This window comes from Pygoscelis adeliae, unplaced genomic scaffold (genome assembly GCF_000699105.1).
Source record: "Pygoscelis adeliae isolate BGI_AS28 unplaced genomic scaffold, ASM69910v1 Scaffold74, whole genome shotgun sequence".
In the NCBI taxonomy this organism is placed as follows: domain Eukaryota; kingdom Metazoa; phylum Chordata; class Aves; order Sphenisciformes; family Spheniscidae; genus Pygoscelis; species Pygoscelis adeliae.
Window position 1 is genome coordinate 2,750,108 of NW_008824665.1, and position 18,480 is coordinate 2,768,587.

The following is an 18,480-nucleotide window of genomic DNA, read 5'->3' on the forward strand; positions in this document are numbered from 1 at the left end:
TTCCTGACGTTTGAGATAAAAAAGAGTTAGAGGGCTTTCAATAGAAATACAGATTCAAAGAACTGGAAACAAATCTTCAACCAGGCTTCAGCTGGAACTATTGGTACTATCTTCTAGGGCTGCATTTTGGCTTTCATAAACACATTAGATCTCAGAAACAGACTGGATGTACATAAGCAATGAAACAGAGGAAAACAAACAGCTGTTCCACTTATAATCAGTAATTAGGCTCCCTTGATAGAATGTCGTGGCAGTCTTCAAAATAGTCAACATTTGTTTTGTATGGTTGATATACTCAGCAGAGTTCAAACTGCTGAAGTCTTGAGGCTACGAAAATAGTTTCTGGAAATATGGTTTATGTTTACATAAGTTTGCGTTTATATAGGCAGGTAAGAAACTTTCTTCATTTATTGAAGTTTTTAACTCAAAATATGACTACAGTATTCTGAAATTATTAAATTGGAGTGCCTAAAATACAAAATCTCAACAAAATACTGGGTTTTCTAAAGCTATGAACTGTACTTGAAATCCAGACATTGTTGAGCTTTTTCATTGTTTGGTGTTTCTGAGAACAACGTCACTTCATTATGAAATATCTGAAAAGAATTTGAAAGACAATTTATTTTTAAAATCTTGTCCTAAAAGTTTCATGGCAATAAGCAGACATTGATAAATTTGTGTTACTTTTTGCATCAAAGGGTTATTGATAGAAATTAAATAGAAAAAACACTGATTACATTCTGATATAGTTGGGCTGTTGTTTTTCAGTAAGCGTTGTTTGCTGTTATGTCTCATTTAGATAAAGTACAATGCTTACATAAAAATAATTAAAAGGTGCATCATTTAGAGGTATTTCAATAGATGGTAAAGCATCATGCCCTTTAGGCACCTGAAATCTCTGCAACGAAATCTTTTTTCATTTATCCGTGATTATCAGCAAAGCCATTTATTTCTGTATTCATTCCACTTAATGTTCTCTTGCTGTAGACTGTTGTCCAAAATGTTTATGCTATGTAAAGATTATACTCAGAATGTCACTGTTTTCAGAAGTCCCAGGACATAGCCAAACCTGTTGAGTGCATAAAAGTGTATTTGGTCAAAGATTACAAAAGTGTTGGCTTGTAATTAATGATAATATATATCTGAACCTCAAAATTGAATCACAACATTTTTGGCAATCTTTGTGTAGTCTTGATCTGGACAATATCACCATGCAAAATGACATCCCAAAGCTGAGGATAGTCTCTTTGTTATTTCAGTACCAAGATTGTCCAAAGAAGTGATCTGATTGATAAAAAAAAAATATATTGTTGTAATCTGAGATTTCTTAGGTGTTTATTTTGGCGGGTTTTTTTGGTATCTGTGTTGTTTGATGTATGTGTGGAACCTTCAGTAGATGCATCATCTCTTACGTGCATGAGATGAGTTTTTGAAATCGCATTGCTCTGTGTTTGTGGCTATATATAAAGGCCTAATGAGTTAAGTAGTTGCAACTCTTTTGATTTCCTATGGACTCTTCTCTCTCATTTTCAGTATAGCAAACGTTCAGGTACCTAGTTGGAAATGAAATCATATTTTCATCTACGTGAAGAGTTAACAAGCAAAAAAAAAAAAAAAAAGAGACTTCTTTCCATTTTCCCATCTTTTTTTTCCAGAATGGGCTGTCATGGTTTAATGCCAGTCGGCGGCTAAGCACCACGCAGCCACTCACTCACCCTCCCCCTCCCTGGTGGGATGGGGGAGAGAATCAGAAGAGCAAAAGCAAGAAAACTCCTGGGTTTAGATAAGAACAGTTTAATGCTTGAAATAATAATAATAATATAATTATAATAATAATAAAATTGTAATGGAAAGTAAAACAACGCGCGAGAGAGAAACAAAACCAAAAAAAAACGGAAAGGAAAAAAAATTTATGCAACTGCTCACCACCCGCTGACCGATGCTCAGCCAGTCCCTGAGCAGCAATCGCTGCCCCCCGGCCAACTCCCCACAGTTTATATACTGAGCATGACATCACATGGTATGGAATATCCCTTTGGCCAGTTTGGGTCAGCTGTCCTGGCTGTGCCCCCTCTCAGCTTCTTGTGCACCTCCTCACTGGCAGAGCATGGGAAGCTGAAAAGTCCTTGACTTAGTATAAACGCTACTTAGCAACAACTAAAACATCAGCGTGTTATCAACATTATTCTCACGCTAAATTCAAAACACAGCACTGTACCAGCTACTAGGAAGAAAATTAACTCTATCCCAGCTGAAACCAGGACACTGCTGCAGTCCTAAACAGGGTCACAATCTCCTGGTAGATCCCAGATCTTAAAGCTCAAGGCCTCGTGTTCTACAGTACACTGCTTCTTCAAGGATGGTTATTGCTTACATTTCTTTGGCCTACGACAGAGGCCCACTCTACATAGGTGTTCTGTATAGTGTGTCTTTTCCTCAGAAACTTAAAAATCTGAAATGTTTGGCTCAGGTTATATGCGCTACAAGAGCTCAGGTGGGTTTCTTAAATGATCCAGACTTAGCCAATATAATGTCAAGATCACATACTGTAGGACTGAACAGGGGAAAGATACAGCAAATGCGAATCAAGTGGACACCAGCCTTGCTAATACCAGCTGTTTAAAAATAGCTCAGCTACCAGAAGTTTCTTCTGCTTCAGGTAGTAAAATTACACCTATACTCACCCATGAGCAAGTGCATGCGCTGTGTAGAACCTGAAGAATAAAACACCTCCATCATGCCAGCTCTTTAGTCTCAAGACTGATGGGCAACACTCAGCTTAAAAATTCATGTACTTCTTTGTAGGTGGGTCAGTCCAAAGGAAGTGTGTAAGAGAGACACTGACACCTGCTCAGGACAGGTTTCTACCCACTGGGTCCAACAGCTCAAAGCATTTCAACAGCCCATGTCAGTGAAGAACATTCACATAGTGTCTGTCAGTAATAGTTCAGCTATTGGGGGCAGACCTTTATTTGGACAATTCCTTAATATGAAACCAGGCCCTTCCAGAGACAAGAAGCAGCCTGGAAATGTTCTCTCCCATTTTTTTCCCCCACTTTGCTTTTGTGACTTGACCTGATCTGTCTGTTTTCTAGCAAAAAGCCAACTGAACAGTTAAGTCGCGTTAGAGCTCACAGCATCACAAAACTGAGATGTGGAATGAATCTAGAAAAATGCATGGATGAGAAAAAAATCTTTGTTTGCTTCTCACCAGTGGTTTGAACAACAAATACACTGGGGACAGTTCTGCAGTAGTGTATAGAAATTCATGCAGTACTGGCCCAGACTCGTTCTGTTAGAATTGGTCCTAGAGGTGGACAACTCAGCATGACACTAAAAGGAGACGTGAGTGAAATGGATGTAAGAATAGGGGAGGCTTTAGATTAAGGTTTTGGGAGATTTCATTTAAGATCTTCTGCCCTGGGGAATTGACTGAGAGAATAGTTTTCTGTCAAAAATGAATGTTTTTATCTTAGATTGCAATTCCTTTCCCCAGTACCGCCAGAGGCATGTTCTTTTGGTTTCTGCGGTGACTAGTTAACATTTTACTGATACAGTGTTTCCACAAAGCATGAATCATTGTAACTAGCTAAATGGAGAAGTGAAAAAAAAATTACTTCAGCCATCCATAACTGTTTCCCTTTAGACACCCCTGAACATTTAAATATGTAATTATTACAACATCTGGAACCAGTAAGCATTACCATTGCTTTCCAGAGGAGGGAACTGAGACATAAGGAAGGTAGGTCACTTGTTCGAGTGCACGCTGTATGTCTACACTGCAGTGTCAGAGGTGGGATAAATGCAGCATACACCCATAAGGATATATAAGCATACTTTGTGCCTGTGTTGCCAGCTGAGTAGCTTGAATGTCCTTGAATGCTGCAATCAGTACAAACATACCTTAAATTGGGCAAAAAATTGCATATAAATGCAGTGCAGCCATCTAAGAAAAAAAATGTCAACTTTAGATAGCTCAAGGTTGAAACATGCTTAGCTGAGATGAGTATAGACATATTCAGCAAAACTCAAGAAATGCAATAAATAGATATTTTTCTCAAATTTAAATGGCTGTCTTCATGGTCTTATAGCAGTGCTCAAAAATGATAACAGAACACGTAAGTTATTCTATGTCCTGTGAACAGCTAGAAGACATGAACATACGGTTCATGTCAGTAACGTAAAAGAGCAATGTATGTGTTCATCACCAATAGCTAAAAAAATTAAGGGTGGATTTTTTTGTGTCTTAACTGCTCAAATCATCCATGATGCAAGGGCTTTTTGCTAAAAACAGCATTTTGATGAGTTCAGCAGCACTCAGTAGTAATTCCCAACACTCAGACTTCCTTCTGCAATCCATCAGCTAACCTTTAGATCTGATGAGGGCAAAGGCAAACACTAAGTAGTTATTATGGGATGCCAGGTCCATCATTAGAAATATATTTAAAATGTGTTACTATCCTACCTAGACTTCAGGTAAAGCCTGTGTTGAACTGGAGTCAAAGGTGAGTACATTTTAAAAGCAATCATAACGCCAAAAATGTCAGGTTTATTGTTGAAGTTAGAAGAAACACAAACATGTTAAATTAGCTGGGAGGGGATATACATATGTAGTTGTGTGCATATATATGTATTCACACACATATATTTACTTACACACATTGATGCACACACACACATGCAAAAGTTCATTTTTTTGCCCAGATGTCATACCTGGACGTCAACTCTCTTGAATTAGAATTACCTCAGGGGATCGTCATAACCTTGCAGGTACCAAATCCCTCAGGGACTGTATTTCATAATGAACAGGAATTGGAAGGAAGAGATTAGAGGAAGATATTTTAGAGCAATATAGGAAAAAGATCTCGGGATCCCTGTGTTACACATATACTTAGCCATGAGGAATGCAATAATACTTCTCCCTCCTTTTGTCAGGTCCTTGTCTGTAGTCAGCTGGTTAAAAGACCTGTTGGCACAAGTCCTGCCCCGTCTGGCTTTTGCACCCGAGGGGTTATTTTAGCTGGTGTATGCCTGATATAGAGCTAGAATATAGCTGAGGCACCTACTTGGACTCAGAAAATGAGAAACTTCCTGTGGATGTATTCACAGCCTCCTTTTTCCCAGGTGCATTTTGATCTCTTAGAATGGAGGGGGTGGACACAGTTGGACTGGCCTCCAATTGCAACAGCGAGAGGTTCAGAGCAATCATCATGAAATAGGTAGGATCATCAGGAATACAGGATGATACAGTATACAAACTATCATCTAGTAAAATGTACAGAAGAATTTTTTAAAAAATGGAAAAAAAGTGGCATGGTTATTAACAATCTTTTGCAATTTGACTTGTCCATTGTATGGCCAGAACAAGGGAAGGTGGCTGATATGTAGTAGTGCTTTTAGTCCTGAATTAATTATAGTTGATTTTTTGGAAGGACTCTTAGATTTGTTTCTTTCATTCCCTCATAGTGCTATTACAGAACAAAAGAAATGTTGTGTAGCTGCCTTTCAGTTTCCGTAATATGATGTAGGTGCTTTCCTTAGAGGGTTTTGGAAATCACCTGTATAGTTGTTGAGAAAATTAAACATTAATAACAAAAAGATCCAGAGAGTCTTGCAAACGCTCTAATTTATATAAAATGAATGGCTATGTTTTCCTTGACAGCAGTCATGCCTTGGTTTATTAATGGCTAAGCCCTTTGAAAACATGCTTCAAGTTCAACTAACTCATGGGAGTTTGTTGATCAAACTGTCTTCTTAAAATCTTAGCTTGTTTAGAGAGGGTGTCCTGTCCTTTCTTACAATTTTTCACCGAAACCTGTGCTCACTAAACACCACACAGCCTTCCATGAGCCTTGCTGGAGTATCAGGAGACGAACATTTACCTCCCAGAGAAGGAGACACATGGTCAACTATACCCTTTACCCTGCTTCTTTTTGAGACTGTATTAGATAAAAAAAAGCAACAGGTATATTGTACTTAATAAATAAGGCTTAGTTTTTACAGGCAAAAGCAGTTCAATTTTCATTGCTTTAAACAACATTTGCATGTACTTGCACACAAGCAGCTCAGGCAGGTTGCTGTGGCTGTGCTTGGAAATACTGAAGAGCAACAGCAAGGAGAAGGAGTAGGGTCCAGCTCCAGACCTGTGGGCATTTCGGTGTCTGCTTCTGAGCTAAGCGTGTGAGCTCCCATTGTAACCAAGAAAGCCTGAAGAGCTCACCTCAAAGGAGACGCCGTGTGGCTCTTCAGACACCACTGCCCGTAGTGGCACCTCAGACACCTGGCTTACCTGGGAGATCCCTACCTTTAGCTGTCTGCAGTGTGGATCCGAATCCCATCCTCAATGTGCAAGGCATTATTTATGGATTTAAGGAAGTGGATTCTTAGAAATTGAAGGGGGTTTCCTTTATGCCTCTTTCTGTTATTTGGGCTAAGACCAGAAAATCCGTAGTTTGATTCTCTGCCATCTTTGGGTGACAATCATCTTACTCCCTTCCTTGAATAGTCTCATTTATTCTATTTGAATTCCGCTCAACTAATCACACAGAACTCTACATGAATTATTCACCCTTTAAGTGAATTAATATTTTTGGTTTTATTGAATGCATTCTTTTTTTCTTTTGATTTTCTGAAGCTGCAGTTTGTACTTGAAAGTTTAGGGTAATGCAAGTTAATCTGATGAAATTTATTTTTTACGTTGGATGTTTATCTGAAGAATAATTGATTTAGGAGTTTCACTGATCCCAACTTGTTTATATTTACTGCTCAGGATCTACTTTAATCTATACTGACAATTTTTAATTTTCTTTTTCCTTTTTTAAAAGTAACATTTTACTTTATAACATTTTAACAAGAATCCAGCTTTTCTTGATGTTAAGACTGAACTGGGCAAAGCTGCAGTTCTTGATTCGAGATAAAAGCATGACCTTCAGCAAGAGTGGCTAGTCCTCCCCACAGCCAACCCTGGTTTTGCATTTTCTACTTTAGACCAAGTAGTTTTTCTGACCACATGAGGGCATCGGTGAGCTAATAACAGTGACTGCTCATCTCTTAAATACTGTCGGTGCAAACGCCATAAATTATGAAAAATACATGCAGTGGAGAGTTTTTGTAACATTGGAATAACCGTATGATGGCATTCTGCAGTCCTGCATGGAATCCTGAAAAACTTGAAATACTGCAGATTATGAAGTTATCTAGTCAATGAATGGATTACAAGGTATAGTTTGATAGCGTTTGCAGTTCTGAGGTCCGTGAGCCCCAAATACACCGTTTAGGTCTGTGATCTTTCCCTGGACTGCATGATTCATTTTAGCAAAATGAGGAGTAGCAGACGTACACCGCCTCTTGAAGCAAGGCATCTCAATATGGGGAAGCATAAGACCAGAAAACCATGAACCCACAGAGCTCAATAAGTTCATGTCTCTAAAAGTCTCCACTAGGTAAAGCAACTCAGATAAAGATCATCGATTCTCTGTCAGATACTTTTTCTCACATGAATGTCCTCAGCTGAAAGGATGCCCTTGTTGGTAGCACTATACAAACACGTCTAAAATCCATTCTCTTTCCTAAAGATATTCCACTCTAATTAGAGCAGACAGACAAAAAGCGGGAGTGGAAATAACCTTAACTTTCTATTAGAGCAGGCTGGTCCAGCACAAAGTTCCTCTTTCTTCCTCTGACCTTCCTGTGAAAGCCCACAGTTCTCATGGGAGAAAATGTAATAATCTCAACACACCGTATTTCAGATCTCAAAAAGCCTGCAGCAGTGCACATTGCTGATGTAAAGGCTGGAGCTCCTAACACCGGTGAAATCCTGCTGTCCCAGCGAGACAAATGCATACTAATAATTCTGCCCTTACGGAAGTTGTTCCCTGGTTAGTTGAAGGACAAATGTAGTGAAAATTTAAATCATCTGATCTGTTACAGTAGTGAGGCTTTCCTTTAGAAAACAAAACAACATAGTTGATCTTTAATGACTTATGTCTCTGCTTCTTAAGGACAGATTTGACAAGGTCCTAGGTCTATAGAAAATAAGGCTTTTCTGCTTCCACATGTAATTTTTTTCCAGCTTTCTTTTGACCATGCAATGTCCCTGTGGTTTTCTGTCCAGACTATTCCAAATTGTCATAATGTGTTCATTTATCCCATCTTTCTAGCTGATGATTATTCAGGGTACTCCAGAAGAAACCGAATTCAGTGTTTCCTGAGTTCATTGATGTTAGGAGGCGTGCAGCAGTCATGATAAATAACAAAGCTAGACATTGTCTGTCTGCTCTGATAACATTTTGTAGTGGATTAGCATACTAAAAAGATGATGACTCACATCTTTTAGTTGAAAAGAATTGACTAGGTAATTTTTAATAATTACAGAGGAAAATGGAATTTACATAGGTGTTGACATAGCGGAGGATCTGTTAGATGGAAGCAAATCTATGATATTCTCTCATTACTTCATTTAGTTTATCCAGCTTTTAAGCCACAGAGTGCATATTCATAGGCAAAAGACTCTAATGCATCTACTGCTGCAGAGTTTCCGAGTTGGCTCTTAGAGTGACAGCATTTAGTTCAAAAGAAGACCCACAGCAGCAACAACTGCATCTTATATAGTGGTTTGGGTTTTTTAGCTGGTGTATGAAAACTTCATTTGCAAGCCAGATACCCCTTTTTATGTGTTTCACTCCAAATCTCTACCTCTTTCCCCACCCAGATTCACTTTTCTAAAATTCCTTATAGCTATGATGCTTTGAACGGTTTTGCTATTTGAGACAGAAGTTTAATGCCTGTATGAATTTTAAAAGCTACTTTTAGAGAGAAATGTTCACTGGAGTCAGATAATGCATGAAGCTTCATTAGTTCATTTTGAATTCTTGCAAAGTTTTACAGACAAGATAGAAAATCAAAATGAAGCCAAATGAATAAAACCTATTAAATGTTTTATACTGCAGTGCAACAAATGTTTCTTCATTTCAGGATACAACTGAAGAAACAGAATGTATTTTATACATTATTATTGTCTTGTCTAATACTCAATATTCCTTTCTGTGGAAAAATGACTTGTGGGCTCAGTTTTGTGCTGTTGATGTGAATAGAAATTGTGCTATTAATTTTTAGTACAAAGGAAAAAGCTGTACAAGTAAAAGTAACAGAAACCATTAGATTTTTTTTTGCCTCTTTTTGCCTTTCTCTCACTAGTTTGTTTAAGTAGATTATAAAATGTTTTCTTTCTGTCTTTGGTAGAATCAGTTTTACAATAGAATGTAAAACCACCATGGAACAGGCAGATTAGCCTTTAATTTGCCTGATGTGGAACTTTTATATAATCTTTGGGAATATAATGCATATATTCATGCTGCTGATAAAGAATGTGTTGGAGGAAAGGATGTTCTTGTGACCTGTTAAATGCAGCGTAGGGTAATACTGAGGTTTTAAGGTTGCTGGTGGGGAGGGGAAGGGATAAAAGAAAACGATGATTTTGTTTCAGGGAAAAATCAGTCTTTTGCACATCTGCTGAAATACATTCTGCATTCCGTGGAATACATTTCCTAATCCTTTGTGCCACTGTGGGATGGATTATTTAATGCCTTTTTCACCTGGAGAATAGTCATGTTTTGTTACAGCCAAAGTCAATCTTGTTTCATAATAATGTATGGTTGTGAGAAAAGATTTTTCTCCTGTAGGACAAATGTCTAAGATGTTTTCATTTCTTTTCCTGCAATGATCTTCTGATACATGCCCAATCTTTGTCCACAGTGCTAACGAAGAAAGCAAGCTATTGAAGAACACATCGATATTTTAACTTTATAGTATTTGTAGTGTTTTTATATTCATGTAATTCATATTTTTCAATAATAATTTAATGCATTGTATGGCAAATAACACATATTCTTCATTGACTGTAAACTGCCCTGTTTAATTTATTGTATATTAATGAAAAGGCAAAGTAGCAGATTAATTCTTTCCCTCCATGTCCCAGGTATGTTAGGATAAGAGCAGATATCTTCTAATTTACATCTTAGCAGTGTTCTTTCCTTTATGATAGAAAGAGTAAATGAAGAATGGGATCATGCCAGCCTAGATCCTGCCTACATCTGCCTACTTTCCAGGACTGTCTAATCATGCAACTAATTAATCTATTGCACACCTTCTTATTTATATTAGACTAAGCACCTAAATCATGTTAATTGTATTCTGCCTCAAATCTTAGTGCACACATTCTTTGTCCTATTTTCTTCTGATCAACAGTAAGAAACACCCAATAATGCAGTATTATTGCTAATACTAGCATAAGTGCTTGTGAAAATAGTTATTGTTTGGGCACCTTAGCTTTTTCTTTTTAAAAATCTTCCTACATAAATATTCTCTACAGCTATAAATACTGCAGCTGTGACCCTGTTTGCTTGTATTTTGTAAAATGATGTTTTGCCCATTTGTATGTGTTTATTAAGTTGTGACACATAAAATCATACTGGTTTCAGTTTTAGTAAATATGTTATATGTGGAATGATCCGCTGAATGCTTAAAAGGGCTTAGCAGAAAGGTTGGTTGCTTGTCTGTCACCGCATACAACAAGGAGGAATTCCATTTATTTCTGTTATGAAGTTGTAAAATCCTATAAGGAATGGCCAGCTCTGTTTAAACATACCCGAAAGGATAAGAAAAATGTGATTTGGAGGGGGGGAGGTTGGAGAATGGAAATACAGTCCATTATTTGAAGTACAAATTGCATCCCTTTACACCTGCAGGATGTTAGCCTGGAATTTTTTCTGGTTTTTTCCCCCTTTTTAAGGTTTATCCGGAGTATTAAAATAAGAATTGTGTTCTGTAAGAGGACTAGATATGAGTTAGTCCTGGCAGGGCCAGATGTATTAAAACTAAGAGGTGAAAGGTCTGTTCCCCTGTACATGAGGCAGCTTGCCCCCATTGGAAATGAGTTTCTTTGCCAGTCCTCAGGCAGAAATTTGCTTTTGTTGCTGTGAGCACAGCAAAGGAGCTTTTCTGGCAAGCACTCCTGAATGGGAGGCACTGACGCATCCTGCGCCCTTCAGGAATTTTAATGAAGTTAACCCAATCAGAGTACAAAAGTAAGCTGCTGTATTAAAAGACCATCTACTCTCTAGCCAGCTTGCTGTGTTGAACAGAAGCCTGTTGTGTACACGGTAGGATGACAGGAGTATCTATGACCAAAAAAAGGGTCTATATCAGAGATGCATCCCAGACTGCATCAAGGAAAAAGTCCTTTGCATTTTACTGGAAGCCATCACTCATTTATTACTTTTCTATTCAAAGCTAGAAATATTTTTCAACCTCGTCTGACTTCTGCTTACAAAGTCTAAAAGATATTTCCTAACCTGTAACCACGAGTTCTTTTCCTGCCAGCGGTTAAATCTAAGTACGTGTTCTGCCCCTTGTTTTAGAGAGTCAGCTTTTTACAAGACTGTAATGGAGATGTGAGCGTGTAAGACAGTGAGAGCCATTGGTTAGATGTCCTGCATGAAACTCCCAGGAATAAAGAGAATTTCAAGTGGGAAAATACAGGAGGAGATGAGATTCCCTCTCTTTTTCCCTGTCTCCACAATAAAGATAACTCCTGGAATTTTAGTTTTCAGTTTATTGTAACAGACTTGAACAGCAAGGAGTTGATGTATGGGCTTAAAATTAAAAGGTGAAAAGGTGACAGTGTTGAAGGTTGTGAATACTCTGAAATGTGAATGATTGAATAATAGATATAATTAAGTGGTCATTGCAGTTGTCTTTGCTAAGTGGCTTTTCCTCATTAAATTGGATACTGTTATAAACATGTTAATAATAGAGATACTAATATATATTCAGTCTAGATGTACTTCAAATAGTTCCTTAAAAGCATCTCATAAAAAGTCAGCCAATTTAATGATTTTATTGCCATTAGACATATAAATGTGACATGCTGAAGACTGGCTATAATTTCTTTTATTATATTTATTTGCTTGCTACAAGCAAATTGGGGGCAACCAGCACTTGTTAAGATACGGAAGTGCTGCTTGGGACTGCCTTTGAGGTGGTGAAGCTTCTTTTTAAAGATACTTTTTTCTTCTCGGTTTCATTGCAATGTACAATTAAGATTTCTGGAAGCTAAAATATTGTTAAGCTCACTTGCATGAAACCAGCTGAAGCTAAATTTGATAATGCTTTTGGTCAGTTTTACTCATAGAGCCTGAGAGATTTGTTTGCAAGATATTAGAAGAAAATGAATTCTGAGCTCAAAAAGGAAGTCCTGTAATTGTGAAAATAGCTCATATATTAGAATTAAATGCTAATGTAAGTGTAAGACATAAATCATTTTAATAATAGAGTACAGCAGCCCTCTCCATAATTCACACACTTTTGTTAATGGGTTATTGCAAGCTCCTTTCTTCCCATAATTGTGACAGTGTCTTGTAGAGGCAGTGGACATTGTATCTGGGTCAGCTGGGAGATCCTCAACAAATTCAGCTCCTGTCTTTTACTGAGGAACGATAAAAGTATCAAAATGTGATGTATGCCTGTGCATGGCATGTGGCATGCCAGTGGCATGAATGTGGTTCTAGATCCACTTCCAAACATGGTTAAGATTTGGCGAGTACACAATATAAAGGACCCTTACCATAGTTTGCCTGACCAGCTGAAGTCTAGACAAAACTACCAGCCTTTGACTCATCTTCAGTGTCCCCTGTTACAGATTGGTATGCATTTAATAACCGTTTGGCATAAATATGACACAGATGTGAAACACTTGGTTTCATTGTGTCGTTGAGTGCATTAAATCATGTAACTGGCTTCTCTGAGCCTCTTTATCTTCTTTACATTACTATATGAAGGATGATAAGATCACTTAGTTTCCAGACTGAAGGTGTTTGTATCAGTTTCCCTTATTCAGTTGGCTCTTAGAATCCCAGTGCTGTCAGAAAAAATGAAGTGTAGCCATGTAAAACTATTTTGGCATCCATTCATGTATCTCAAGGAACTGATATAGAGCGAGTTGTTCAGATACCATGTATGTCTCACTGAACATAAAATGAAAGTTCAGTTCTATTCCTGTCTGGCTGCCCTTACTGTTGGGAGTGAATGGATGTGTAAGAGGCAGGACCAGAAAATTAAGTCAAAGCATTAACAAGTCTTGGTATTTGCTGCTGTTTCTTCATTTCTTTTTTTCTCAAGTGCTTCCTTCATACCGTTGCCTCTTCAGAAAAGCACATTCCTTTAGCATCTTTCTGACCTGCAGTCTTCCACGTTCTTCTCGCCTAAAATTTTTGTTTGTTTGCTTCACTGCCTTTGGAAGACCTACAGAGTCTCCATCCAGAAAGTCCTTTCGAATGCACCCATTACCCGTTGGTGTAAGTGCCTGAGAATACAACACAGTCAAAGAAAAGAAGAGAACAAAAAGATTTTAAACCAGGGACTAAGATCATTGATGGTTACTGAAAATTTGGACTTTATAGAGAATAAAGTAAGAATCACGTGTATCCCAGGAGAGGATGGCAGATGTGCTTCTTGTGTGGTGAGAACTTTGAAGAAGAATCTGCCCAAACAGGCAGTGGGAAAGTGCTTTCATGCTGTAATCATGATTCACCAATATGTATAAACAAGTTTAGATAATGCACAACTGACATGTGTGCCGTGTGTTTTGGAAATTGTGGTTATTTTGGAAATCAAAAGGAAGTCTTAGAAGGAAAATTTCGCAGTTTTTCCAGCTATTCTACTCTGACCTCATAGCTGAAACTCAAGGCTACTAGGCTGAATTCATCTGTTGTTTTACAAAGCTGTGATGTGCACACCAGGCAGTATGAAATCTTCTCAATAATGCAGTAATGAATAGCACCTTTCAGTGCATGCATAGCTAGAAAGAGCACAGATATCTCTCAAAAAGAGATGTTTAGTCAAAACTCTTGCTGAAAGAAACAAAGTTGATAGAAGTCTTGCAGTAGATTCAAACGGAAAGTATTCAGGAGGGGACAGATCAACTTTTGAGCAAGCAAATTATTTATATATTTGGAAAATATCCCTCACAATAGTAAGAGACATTTCAGTAGGTTTAGAAATTCCAATCAGACAAGCTTGGAAAAGTTACTATGGATTTCTTAGATTTGTTTGAGCTTTTTCTCTACTTTCAGTACTTGCTTTTCTTGTCTTCCTTCTCACTCCAGATAAACTAGATTTTGCCCACTGGCTGTCTTTCAGTTTGCCAGGTTCATAATACATCCAATTTTGGATCCTCCCCCTTAAATCTACCTTTCCAACAGTTTCTAATGTCAAGAATTCCTCCAACCCTCAGAGGGGTGACTTATCTGTGGCTCTTCCATCTCTTTATATCTGTCATGCTGAAGAATGTATCTTTGTCCAAAAGTTTTTCTCTTCAGTTTTTTTCTTCATCCTTCCTCTGATTTCACGTCCAGACTCAGTGATTTACCGTTTACTTCTTTCTAAAATATATTTTAAATTCTAATCTAGATATTTACTAGTCTAACTTCTACTTTATAGAGGTGCCTTCAGAGCAGAGCAAAGTTGTTAGTTGTAAAATCACCTTGAAACACTTCCATGGAGACAGGGATGGGGAGGAGAAAAGCATAAGTCACTAATGAAATAATCTAAGCTCAAAGAAAAACCAGGAAAGTACATCCAGAAGATTTTCTTCAAAGGGCCCTACATCGTGCTAATCTAATGCAGTTTCTAAGTGTATGGTAAATTTAAAAAACAATTACCCCAGCAAACCAGTGCTAATTAAAAATTGGTTGTTCAAGTATTCAGATGTAGCAAAATTCTACTACCTTTTGTGTGCATAGATGTTACTTAAAAAACAAATTAATGAAACTGCTGCAATTGACTGGCATGACTTTTACACATCTGCTGGTGGTGTTCCATTCTAGCGTCCTTAAGTTTTCAATTATTTTACCTAATAACCTATTAATGATATATAAAAAAATTAGTAAGGAGGTCACATTCTTAAGCTATGATAGATTGTATCACTTGTCTCTTTCTCTCTCTTGTACAATTTTTTTCAAAGTTTTAATAGAAATCAAATGTTGGCTGTTCTGCTGTCCTTTTAAGAACAGAAGTCACAAATCATTATAAAATAAAAGATTTTCTATTAGCCGTGTGCTGTTTCAAAGTTACAAATTGCTTTAATCAGATCAACACTATTGTAAAATAGGTTTATATTAGAAACTTATCTAGTACATATGTACTAGAAATGTTATTTGGGAACAACTTATTATATGTGAGAAATATATGTGAGCAGCAAAGCTCTTTTGTCTACAGAACTTTTCACTCAAAATTTAAACAATACTTGTATTTCAAAAAAACAGACATTTTTTAATGGAAAAACTTGACAAAAATAGAATATGGTATTTGGATCACTGGTTATGGTTATGTTTGCCTCACAGCTTCCTGTTGCAGAATTTTGAGTATTTTTCTATGAAGAACCCAGAAGGCTGAAAACGTAAAGGATTTTCCATCATTTTATTGTTTCTCTTTACAGAATAATATTTTGTTTTGATTCATGAGGCTGACACTACAGTTTTGGTTTTATGATTTTATTTTAAACTAAGTTCAGCGATTTTTGTTGACCTGTGTTTCTGATAGTTTTGAAATCTACCAGTTACGCAAAAAAGGAACTGTTTGTTTTGGAGGAAATCTTTTAAACCAAAAATGTACATAACCCTAAGGGTAACGTGCTGTTGTGGTTAAGTGTCTTTCTTCCTATACAAATGTTAAATTAATGTAATTTATCAGATTAGATCTTGATTTTACACTAATGACATGGTTCACAGAGGATGTATTGTACCTCTTTGAATTAATATAAATTCTATAAAGAGAAAGAAAATGATATCTTGAATAGCTGCCAAGACACTGTTCTTAGAGCACATGTTTTCAGTTCGAAAACATGTATGGAATTCATGTCAGCATAAGGTTGAGTCTGCAAGACAGTGAATTCAGGGATTAAACTGCTCTACAGTCCCAGCGAAAACCCTGATAATGCCAGTGAACTTCTGAGAAGGCAGTAAATTTTAGTTATTGGGGCACATAAATTCATCAGAGAATTAAATGTATTTTGTTAGATGAGAAGAAAGTTAATTTGTAGAGGTTAGAGACATCAATTTTGTATCTCTGTGATTAAGTTTCGTTAAAAAATAAACTGCCATTAAATTAAAGAAAATTAGTAACTGAAGGGCAGTTTCCACATGAATCATTGCTTCACTGCATGACTCAGAGTTGGTAATGGGAAGAAGTATTTTTACCTTCAGTCACCCACTTAAATCCAACCCTAGCCTGAAGTGACTCAGCCCTGACCATCTGACAGCGGTTGGGTGTTCAGCTGTGCAGTGAATCGATGGGGAAAGTGCAGTCAGTAGACAAGTGTAGAAGACTCACTGCTGTAGACTCTTGCGGTCATGGCAGGGAAGTTAAGGATTACGTGAGCGTGTCATTTGAACTAGCTATTTACTGACAACGCTTGGAGAAGAGCATGTCATTTCTTTAGTCCCTGTTCATAAAAGGAAGATCGATCTGCCCATCAATGAAGAATGTGGAGCTGTAGTTGGGTGTGCTTGAAATCTGTGAATGGATGTATAGCCAGGTGTTGCCAATACTATGAGAAGCATTCAAACTGCAGATGATCCTGTCTACAGGGGGATTTTGAATTATGTTGGCAATTACCAGTAAGCACTTTTCTAGCACGGATAAGATTTGAAAGCACTGGGTGGTTCACATGCGGCAGTAGTCTTAGATCTGGTGTGGGTCTAATGTGCCACTCAGGAGCCCTGTTTTACTCTCCTTTATCCTGTTGTCTTCAGCAGGTGGGATGTTGCATTTATTGAATTAATTCTGGTCCTACAGCTCTTCAGCAGACCTAGTATGTTATTGTTAAGTTGTTAGAGTGGTTTTCCTTGCTATAAGAGAGATTTACAGCTCTATTTTTTATTTTACAGATAACCATTCAGAGGGACAGTGGTTTGGATGTTAGTTCCCCCAAACATGGAAAAGTGGATCCAGACAACATGCCACATGTTGGTGGAAATACTTGGGCTGGTGGAACAGGTTTTTTATTCTTTTTTTTTTTTTAATGCATCATTGAAGGACGTCTAAGGGAGATGCTGTGCCAGTTAAAAATGGATTTATACAAGGCCACCCTCTGCTTAGAGCTATTTTACCCGATACAGGGTTGCTTTATTGCCAGTGAAAAGAAATATTTGCGGTATCTAACTTATACTGTGTATAGCGGATCTCTATTTCAATTACATTTTGTTGTTGTTTCTTTTCATTGGCCACATAGAGAACCAGAAGCTTGCAGCCATAGAAACTAGGCTGAGTCATTTGCCATTCTCTTAGATGTCTCTGTAGCCGCAACAATTTAGGTAGCGTAGGCAAGAGGCACACAGAATAGGCAAAGTGCATCCAAATTCCAAAAGGGCCTGATAGTGATCACTAGATAACGTGTGTAAACCAACAAATTCTAGGGAGAAGACAGAGTCTGAATGAATGGCTTTAAGGACCAGGAGATGTACAAGACTTATATGATCTATAGTCCCCTTTGTACAAGGGAAAAAATTATGAATCCAGTCTCAAGGGACTAGAAACACAAGTATTCCATTGGAGTTCTTAACCGTGGTAGCTGTTTGGTTTTGAAAATCTTTGGCAATAAATATTTCTACTGGGGATTGTTGGCAAATTTCTTGGAACATCTATAGGTATGACAATGGAAGCTCTAAAGAAAATGCATTCTTGTTTATTATTAAATGCATTTTTATCTCAATCATGCTAGGTGGGAGAGACACTGCTGGGTTAGGTGGCAAAGGTGGGCCATATCGACTGGATGCTGGCCACAGGGTTTACCAAATATCTCAAGCTGAAAAGGATGCTGTTCCTGAGGAGGTTAAGAGAGCCGCTCGAGAAATGGGTGAAAAGGCCTTTAAACAGAGGTAATGTAAAAGTCTTTATTTTCCCTTCCATTTTCCAGAAGAATTTGAAAAAGATGGCGAAAAAGAATTTTCTTTCTTAATTGCATTTATCAACTATCTTACCATGATCATTATCATTTAACAGAGCTTACCAGCATGTGTTTAACTGTTCTGAACAAGATGTATAGAATGTTTTATTGAATTAAGCCACACTTTTAAAATGACTGTGTGATTTGGTGAAGTAAAACATAGCTGGGTGTATAAGGAGACTGATGTGAATATTTATCTTTTTTTAAAAAGGGAGCTACCATATGAAAGTTTGTTTGAATTATGATGAATCCAGATTGTATGTTGTTAGAAATTCATCACCTAACAAATGTCGTAGAATCATAGAATCATTAAGGTTGGAAAAGCCCCCTAAGATCATTGAGTCCAACCGTCGACCCAACACCACCATGCCCACTAAACCATGTCCCTAAGCGCCTCATCTACACGTCTTTTAAATACCTCCAGGGATGGTGACTCAACCACTTCCCTGGGCAGCCTCTTCCAGTGTTTAACCACTCTT

At 37.5% G+C, this 18,480-nt stretch overlaps 1 protein-coding gene across 2 annotated transcripts in view; it reads left to right on the forward strand.

Moving 5' to 3' along the window:
- VWA8 (von Willebrand factor A domain containing 8) overlaps window positions 1–18,480 on the forward strand; it is a 201,097-nt gene that overhangs the window by 153,112 nt on the left and 29,505 nt on the right. For both annotated transcript variants that reach the window (XM_009322841.1, XM_009322840.1), the window contains 2 exons: window positions 16,944–17,052; window positions 17,777–17,933. In XM_009322841.1, coding sequence (XP_009321116.1) covers window positions 16,944–17,052; window positions 17,777–17,933 — 266 coding nt within the window. The remainder of the gene's footprint in view (window positions 1–16,943; window positions 17,053–17,776; window positions 17,934–18,480) is intronic.